At 40.2% G+C, this 9,647-nt stretch overlaps 1 protein-coding gene across 1 annotated transcript in view; it reads right to left on the reverse strand.

Annotated features, from left to right (window-relative positions):
• DNHD1 (dynein heavy chain domain 1) overlaps positions 1–9,647 on the reverse strand; it is a 91,370-nt gene that overhangs the window by 72,134 nt on the left and 9,589 nt on the right. The window contains 4 exon segments of the mRNA XM_006885631.1: positions 573–729; positions 3,265–3,375; positions 3,454–3,657; positions 8,391–8,561. Of these exon segments, the coding sequence (XP_006885693.1) occupies positions 573–729; positions 3,265–3,375; positions 3,454–3,657; positions 8,391–8,561 (643 nt within the window).

Genomic DNA, 9,647 nt, shown 5'->3' on the forward strand with positions numbered 1-9,647 from the left:
AGTGCAACAATGAATGAGTGGAAGCCCAAAATTTCTGTAAATGTTTATGAAAATTAATAAAATATAATTATAGAAAAAAAATAGAAAGCATTGGAAACCTCAGCATTACAGGCTAGTTCTAGCTCCTGAGGTCCATTCAAAACCAAGACACAACCTGCTGGACTTCTAGTGATGACACATTAGAAATCACAGTCTACATTTTATGCCTGTTAAAGGTTCAAGATAGGTTCAAGCAGAAAGCCAGTGGTGTGAAAGATCAAGATCTCCTGCAAATTCCTTCACAATCCTAGCACAGGGAGCTTTAAAAATAGGCATCATTGTGTTCTTTCTTCTCTTGAGCCCTCAGTCAAGACTGAACCTTAGTAAAAGTTGAGTCTAAGAATCTTCTCGCCTTCTTATTGACACAACATCCATCCCATAGCAGAGATGCTGCTGCAGTGCATAGCAATGGCTCTGAATCACCTGCAGAGTCTGGTACACATGGGGCATCCCAAGAGTTTAGGCTACGAGGGGGCTGGGATTCTGGGGAGCTCAGCATGGAGAGAAGGTTCACAGTGAACTGGGTCTCTTACCAACTGAAGAATGGCTGTGCAGAGGTGCAGGCAGCGGTGGAACAGACGTAGAGCCTTGTGGTTTTCCTTGGCCAGAGCCTGCTGCAGCTCCAGCAGTTCGTAGCTCTCGTCTGGCTCCTGGGGAAGCCAGGTCACCAAGCGCAGCTCCTGCAGAAGTCTGAAATCAAGAGTCAAGCTAGTCAGAGCCAGCAACCCAGTCCTCCTTCCTTGGACACTTAATAAAGACAGTAATATTCCAGCAACTCACCAAGACAGATTCCCTCTTATGACTTATTTGTTGTTGTGTACTATTAAGTCTGAGCCAACTCATAGCTGACCCTTCATTGGGTGTTCAGAGGCAGATAATTGCATGGGAGGAGACTGCCTATCCTTCTCCCATGAAGCAGCTGGTCAACTCGAACTGTTTGCCTTGGAAATTGCAGTGTAGCTTCTTGCCGTTAGGCTACCCAGTCAAACTCAGGAAGTTACCGGTTAGGAAATTCTTTGGGAAAAGCTCAGGGGATACGCAAATGATTATATCCAGTGACTCTCCTCCTGCCAGGTAAAATGATTACTAGGTCCCAAATTGCTGAATTGGAAGAAGAGATTGCAAAGAATCCTTAGAATGTTGTCATTGTTGTTGTTTTGTGTGAAGGAGTCAGAACAATTTCACAGCTGACCCTCCAGATAGTTTTCTGAGGCCATAAATCACAGGAAAGAAATTCCTAATTTTTCTCCAACAGAATAGCTGGTAGATTCAAACTGCCTCTCTGGGCTGCTGCAGCACAACTCCTTACCCACTAGACTACTAGAACCTCTTAGAATATGTTGTTATGTAGCATTGAGTCAGAAATGCCACATAACTGACCCACCAGTGAGTTTTCAAAGGCAGTAAATCACATGGAAGGAGACTGTCCATCTTTCTCTAGAGGAGCAGCTGGTGGATTTGAACCATGTACCTTCAGATTTTAATGCAGCTCCTTACCATTAGGCCACCAGAGGCCCCTTTGCCTTGGAATAAAGGATGGTAAAGGCCCTAAAAATATAGATGAACAGGTGAGTTTGGGGATCAAAGATGCTGATCTTGCAACTTGCCTATAGGCTCACCGTTACCTAAAAGCCTACTGCTTTGCCAGTTTTCCTCTGGAGAACTCTACATAGCTGAACACCCTTAAAAAGGACGAAAAGCCCTATAGAACAGAGACAACAATCATAATATATACCATTTACACAAGGTCTATTAAGAAGCACTCAATATGTCACTTTCTATTCACAAATTAATGCAATTCTCACTGTATTTGTGTAGAAATCTTTAGCGTATGGGTCAGATAACTGGGCTTAAAGAGTAAAGTCTCCTGGTAGCATTCAGAATGCAAATTTAGTTCTATCCAGCCTCCACATCCTTATATTTTTCATTGTGCCATGGTAATTAGACCACACTCACTCATTCATAACTCTGCTCGACCAGAGGATGGCAAATGCATAGAGCAGAGACTGTAAATGGTACCCCCATGGGCCAAATTCAGACCAGAAAGTGTTCCATATGCACCCCAAAGTGTTGGCTGACACAGTATATTAATACTACACTTGATCTTAGCCAAAAGGCCGAGAAGCAATACACACAGTATATTAATAAAAGTTTAAGTCAACCAGTTAAAATGGTTGGTGCTCTGGTGGCCTAGTGGTAAGAAACTGCACTGTAATCCCAAAGGCATGTGGTTCAAATCCATCAACTGCTCTGTGGGAGAAGGATAGAAAATCTCCTTCCATGCCTCTGAAAAACTGGCTCAAAGGTCAGCTATAGGTCGGTACTCAACACAACAACAACAACAGTTAAGATGAAGTTTCAAAGAAAAAAGAAGAAGTAGATTTCCAGGAAATCCTGAAAAATAAGGTGGCTGATCATACACTGGGATCCTATGTTCCCAGGCAGCAATAGCTATGATCTTTTTCCTGTGTATTCTCCAGATTACAGCCCTCACCTCCCTAAAGTCTTACACTGAACTCAGTGCATTCTCCAACAGCTACAATTTGGACCCTGTAGACATTTGCATTTGCAGCTCCTCTCAGAGATCACCGGAACTAGCCGAGGGGCGGCTTAAGGAAAGCTAAGAAGTACTGAAAATTGGGGTAATTAATCTCTTTCACACCTTCCTTCCCCCCCCCAAAAAAAATCTAAGCAATTTAGTAGAATGAGTATTTTGGAGTCAAACACCTGAGCTAGGTCCCCAGATTGGATATTTAATAACTGAATAATCTGGAGCAAGATGATGGAGAATATGTAATAGTGTGAAGAAATGTTCAGAATATATTATTCTGAAACAAAAAAGCTGGGCTAATAAACAATGTGTAAATTATGATCTAGTTTTATTTGTGATAGGAAATAAAAGACTAGAGCAAAGCAGCAAAATATTCCCTCTTATTGTGGTTAGGTGCTCCTTGTTGTTGTTAGGTGCTGTCAACTCATAGCGGCCCTGTGAACAACAGACCTGAATCCTGCCCGATGCTGTGCACCCTCTCCATCTCTGATACACGTGAGTCTGTTGCTGCAGTCACCAATCCAACTCGTGGGGATCCTCCTCTAGTAGTTGGCTATTTACGGGTGGTAAGATGAAAGGGCTGTCCTCTTTGTATTGTTTTGTTTGTCTTCTCCACATTTTCCACAATGAACATTATGCTTTTTTATAATAAAAGTTTCTTTTTAAGAACCCACCTGTTAATATGCAGCAGAGCTGCTCCAAAGTGGGGCACAGCAAAGAGTAACTGACTCTCTAAGAGAATCTGGCGCTGATGCAACCCTAAGGACTTGACACTCTTCTTCCACCTACATGGTAGAGGTCAGTGTTGACATGCTATTGCTGTCACTCATATCCTCCCAAAGTCCATCCCCATCATCACCTACCAGGTCAGTGCCTTGCCTATGAGGAAGTTCTTAAAAAATGGAATAAACTGAAGCTGTTGCCAGAGAGTACAGTGACGGTGCCAGGTACCCAGGGTCATAGCGTCACTGCCATCCTCAGGATGGATATGCAGAATCCCGAAAGGAGAGAAGATGTAGTGCTCTGGATTCACCTTGTTTGGTGGCACAACCACCAGGTTGTAAGGTCTGTGAATAAAGAGCTTGGGTCAGGGAGCCTGGGCAGACTCTAGAAAGGGACAAGAGAATGCAGAAATGAAAAATGAAGCAGAAAATAAGAGAATCAAAAGGAAGAAACAGGAGAAAGCAGCAAAATTATCTTCAAATTAAAAAAAAAAACACAAACTAAACAAATAATGAGAAGACATTGAAGCCAAAGATAGAAGGGAATTTTAAAAAATAAAAGCACCTCCCTTGTTCCAAGAAGCATATATCTCCAGATCCACATATATTGTATCCCATCAATATAAGATGCTATGAATTACAAGGCATATGACCATTTTTTTCTTGTTGTATACAATAAAATCAGATCTGACTGGCACAGGAGGAGATTGCCCTCCTTCTCCAGCACAGCATCTGGTGGATTTTAAGTGTGCCCTTTCTGTATCATGTGGCTCCTTAGGGTACATGACTATTATAGGAAACACTGGAGAAAAAAACCCCCAACGTTACCAGTATGAAACTCCATCAATATGTAGGACGCATTACAATGCCAAAGCTATTGAAACAAACAAACAAAATATTCATTCCAAAAATTATTTCAATAACAGCACCTCTGTGTATTCCTATGTACTAAAAGAGCATGCAGATATAATCAAGGAATTGCTACCTAGAGTAATTAAAATTGGGGAAAAATTAAAATTGGGAAAGAAAGAGAGTAGGAGAAGAGGAGGAAAAATGCAAACTGATGAGCCAGTTAAGTACCCCTAGAGATAGCTTAAAATTCTAATAGGCCTTGAGTTCTTTTGGTAAAATGTATGTGTGTGTATATACATACACACGCATGCACACACACACACACATATATATGTGTATGTATATCTCACATTAACTATAACTTACAGACCACTATATGGCAGAGACATCTAATTGCAGTAGACTAGTTAACATAATATTATGTTGATCATATTTAAGAAAATACTTATTAATTTTAATTTTGTGATTTACTTTTCATAACTTGGAGCTAATGATATTTTTAGACAGCAAAGATATTTATAAACCCTTTAAAATGCCTGAGATAAATTAACAGATAAATGCCTCACTCTTATCTCTCACAGTTTCCCCAGAATATATTATTAAACCAGAGAGAGAGAGCTGTCAAAGTGGACTTGTGTTTTTTCTGATAGAATGTCAAATCTTCTCAAATACTGAAGTCAGTCGACATGGAGTCAGTTCTGTGAACCCCTGTCTGTCAGAGTAGATGTGTGCTCAGTAGCATTTTCAGTGGCTAATATTTTGAAGGTAAATTGTCAAGCTTTTCTCCAAGGTGCCTCTGGGTGGACTTGAACCACCAGTTCGAAGCTAAATACATTACTATTTGAAGCACCCAGAGACTCCTCTCAGAAACCATTCTTTCAAAATTATGCAGGAGAAAACAGAAATAAAGAGAAGTGATAATTAGAGATAATTAGAGAATACAGGATTGAAAACCTAAGCCACCCTCCCTTAACTACTGGAGCACTTCCTACAGAATAGCACCCAGTCTTAGCAGAGCCCTGGCTCTTCTCAGTGAACACTCTTTTCCTTAGGGTCTTTCTAGTGGAGACTGCTCTTTCTGGGCCGAGTTAGGAGTTAGGGAGCCGTCCTTGCTTCTAATACCTCCCTTCGGCTATTCTTTCACTCCACAAATGTTTTATTTAGTCCAAGTACTGTATCAGGCACTGGAGATACAGCAGTGAATAAAAAAACGTAGACCCCAGCTTCGTGGAGCTTGGTTAAACAATTCCTCAAGTTCCCTTTCAATCCAAGTATTGTGATTGGAAATGAGGACCTAAAGATGAGTATGACACAATTAATCTTTGCTCTCAAATGGCTCAAAATCAACTGCAGTATTAAAGCAATGCTGGAGGGCAAATTTGTCAAGCAAACAAGGTTGTGTCACCTTGCTTGCTAAGTTTTAAAAAATGCTAAATAGCAAGAATGTCCCTTTAAAGATGAAGATGTATGTGTCAACCTATGTACAATATATTCAGGTGCTTCAGATACATGTGAAAGTTGGACAGTGAATAAGGAAGATCAAAGAATTGATGCCTTTGAGCTGTGGAGCTGGTGTAGAGAATTTAATATACCACATTGCCAAAAGAAGAAACAAATCTCAGAAACAATGATTTTGAAAATGACTACATAACTTGGTAGGGACTGGAGAGCATTATGCTGAATCAATTAACTCAGTCTCATAAGGATAAACACTACATAAGCCCATTATCATAGAAATAGAAAGATAATGAGTAAACCATGTATGAGGATCCAAGCAAGGGAGGGCAGGAGCAGAGGGGTGAGGATGGGCAGGGGACAAATCATAGGGTTGTACAGTTTGGTGAGTGAAGGGTGGGGTGGGAAAAGGAAATGGGAAGGAGGAAAAGATCCAGGGGGGATCTGGAAAGACAGGGTAATGACTGGCATAGTTCAAGGATAATTAATTTTATAAAGCATAATGAATGGGTACACAACATGAGTGACCTTGGAGGACATTATGCTGAGTGAAATGTCTCAGTCTCAAAAGGACAAATATTGCATAACCCCACTGTTATGAAGCAGAACTAATATGGGGGGTTAGGAGGAGAATAGGAAAAGAGTGGATGGATAATGAACACTGTACTGGAGGAACAGATAAGGGAGAGAACTGTTTAAAGGAATATGTAATTAAGGCATTATATGTAAGACAACAGTCTAGAATAAGAAATATTGCAAAGAGGACTGGGGGATGGGGAAAGGACAGTGGAGGAGGGAGGAAATTGTGCAATAATGTATGAATATTTTTTAAAAATAAAGCGAACTGGGGGAGGGGGAAGGTAGAGGAGGGGAAAAAATGTGCAACAATGAACGAATGAAAATCTAACTTTTCTGTAAACTTCTGTTAAGATCACAATTAAAAAAAATTTAAAAGAATGATTGTAAGAAATCCAATGTGAATGAAGGATTGTGTGAAACACAAAGTGTACAAACTTTGTGAGCAAACCGATATTTAAAAAAAAGGGGAGGGGGAAGCTGTTTTGGAATAAGTGCATCAAGAGTGCTCCTTAGATGCAAGGACAGTGAGACTTTATCGCAAACACTTTGAGGTTTGGATTTGTTTTGTTTTGTCTTTTACCATAGCAACATAGGGTTGCCTGAGTCAGAACTGACTAAATGGTACATAATAACAGAGAGTAGACAGAGTAAAGCAGGATCTCGCTCCAGAGTCTTAGACGTAAGTTTTTAACTGTGTCCAAAACATCTCAAATTCTGTCTTGCAAACACCTAAAACACAGTAAGTTCTATATTGACCTCCAATTCTGTTTTTCCTCCTTGCAATTCATTAAACAAAGAGAATTTCCACTTCTTTTCATTATTTTAAATTTTTTTTGTTTGGGTGAAAGTTTACAATTTTCCTTTGGTTGTTTTTCTTTTTTAAGATTTTTTCCCCCTTTTAATTGTGATTTTAATGAAAGTTTACAGAAAAGTTAGATTTTAATTCATTTACTGTTGCATGTTTTTACTCCCTTCCCTTCATCCCTCCCTCCCCCAGTTCACTTTATTTTTTAAAATATTCATTCATTGTAGTAAGAATTTCCACTCTTTATTCTAAAGCCTTAGGATACATCACTAAACAAAACAAAAATTTCTTCCCTGAGGGCATGAAAGGATGCCTCACTAAAGAAGACATTAAGATGACTAACAAGATCATTAAGTATCAGAGAGACCTAAATAAAAACAGCAATGAAATGTCATTTCATCCCGGAAACATGAGCAAGGTTAAATAAAACAGTAAATAACAAATGCTGGCAAGAATGTGAAGAGATTGGAATTCTCATGTACTGCTAGTGAAAATGTAAATGTACAATAAATATGAACCATGTCCCATCCAGTGCCACCCTCCTCATCTTTGACACACCTGAGCCCACAGCAGCCATCACTGTGTCAATACATCTTGTTGAGGATCTTCTCTTTTTCTGTCTTCCACCTTTCTAAGCATGATGTCTCTCTCCAAGGAAAAGCTTCTCCTAGCAACATGCCCAAAGTCTGAGAGACAAAGCTTTGCCATCTTTGCCCCTAAGAAACACGCTGGCTGCACTTTTTCCAAGACTTACATGTTTGCTCTTCTGGCAGTTCATGGTATAGTCAGTACTCTTATCCCACACAACTCAAAGGCAACAATTCTTCTGTCATCCTTATTCACTGTCCAGCTCTCATTTGCATAACAAATGACTGAAAATACTATGGTCTGGATCAGGTACATCTTAGTCTTCAAATTGACATCATTGTTCCTGTAATATTTTGGAGAGGTCCTTGGAAGCAGACTTGCTCAATGCAATATATTTACTTGTCTCCTGGCTGCTGGTACCAAGGGTGTTCATTGTGGATCGCACAGGAGGAGATCACCCATCTTTCTGTCACAGAGCAGCTGGTGGACTTGAGCCTCATACCTTTGGGTTGGCAGCCGAATCCCTTACCACTAAGCCACCAGTGCTCCCCGGTACAGAATAAAGAGGTAGATGAAAATTGACAGGACGACTAAGAAGCTGACAGAGAAACTGAGGAGCAAAAAGAACAAAGGAGTCTGAAAGGAAGAATGGAATGAGGAAGATTGGAAGACAGAAGAGTGTGGTGAGATAGTAAAGGGAGAGGAGTAGGTGTGGAGACAAAGAGGGAGAAGATGATAAAATGGGACAAAATCAGAGACCAAAAAGAGTAGATGAAAAAGCCCGAACATTAGCTGTTACCTAAAGTACCGGCTGGGAGCCACATTTAGGTAGAGGAACTGGATCTTCTTCAGGTATTTCTCTGTCCGTAAAATGTTCATCACACGGCCACCCAGGAGAGAAGTCTTTGGCAAGAAGCTAATACTTTTCTTTTGGGAGATCTTCTCATAAACTTCCTGGTCAATCTGAGACCTATATGATTAAAAGAAAAAAAAATCAGCAGGAAAGAGAGAAGGCAGAGCAAAAAGGCCATGTACTCAGAAGGTGGGCTTTGCCACGGTTGATCAGTGGAAAGAAGGAACTGGATCGGGTGCTTGTGGGAACAGACATGGTATTTTCAGAGCCTGTCAACCATGAATTTATTCCCTCAATTTCAGTCTCCTCTATCCTAATCTTTTGTCCCCGTTGTAAAGGAAGGGATGACCTTTCTTATTTACAAGACTAATTATACTATCTGTGTCCTGGACTGCTTAAACCTTCTTTATATTTTTAATTTTTCCTTCTCCTTACCATTCATTAACTACAAATATTTGTTGAGCAGACTTACTATCTCAAGCACTGTTCGAAGGATTATAAACATTTCTCCATCTTAAAAAGAAAGTTTACTTACTCGGACAAACTTTTTTTTCAAAGCTATTGCTCTATTATCATTCTCTTTTTCGTAGTCAAGCTTCAGGAAAGAATAATAAAAAGGATTTCCACTTCTTGACAACTTATTAGCTTCACCTCCCATAAATCCACTCCAAACTTTATGGTTCCTCCCCATAAAATTGCATTGAACCAGCACTCACCAGGCTACTCCTGACTGCTAAATTCAATGAAAACCTTCCTAGACGTCTCTTGCTTATCACAGTAGCATTTAATACTAGTGACAGCTCCCTTTTTGAAACCCTCTCCATATTTCACCTTTTAATTGGTGACCTAGTGGATAGGCTAACCCAAAAGTTAGCTGGTTGTGTGAGAGAAAGATGGACAACTGCCTCCAGTGTGATTTACAGCTCTGCCAATCCACTGCCGGGTCAGCTATGAGCTGATTCTGACTCCATGGCAGTGGGTGAGAGTGAACATCTCCTTAACTTTGACATAGTTTTTCCTAATTGCACGCATGTGTGCATGCACACATGCATGACTACACAGTCTGGAAGAGCAGTTTTAGATAGAAAGAATATACTGAGTCACTGTATCGAAAGGAATTAGAAGACACAGAAGAATTTCATGAAACAACATATGAGCAAGAGCCTATGGTGATGAAAGAAGAAGTTCAGGCTGCTTTGAAGG

The sequence above is a fragment of the Elephantulus edwardii genome, unplaced genomic scaffold (genome assembly GCF_000299155.1).
Source record: "Elephantulus edwardii isolate Elephantulus edwardi_28Jun2011 unplaced genomic scaffold, EleEdw1.0 scaffold00044, whole genome shotgun sequence".
NCBI classification, from domain to species: Eukaryota; Metazoa; Chordata; class Mammalia; order Macroscelidea; family Macroscelididae; genus Elephantulus; species Elephantulus edwardii.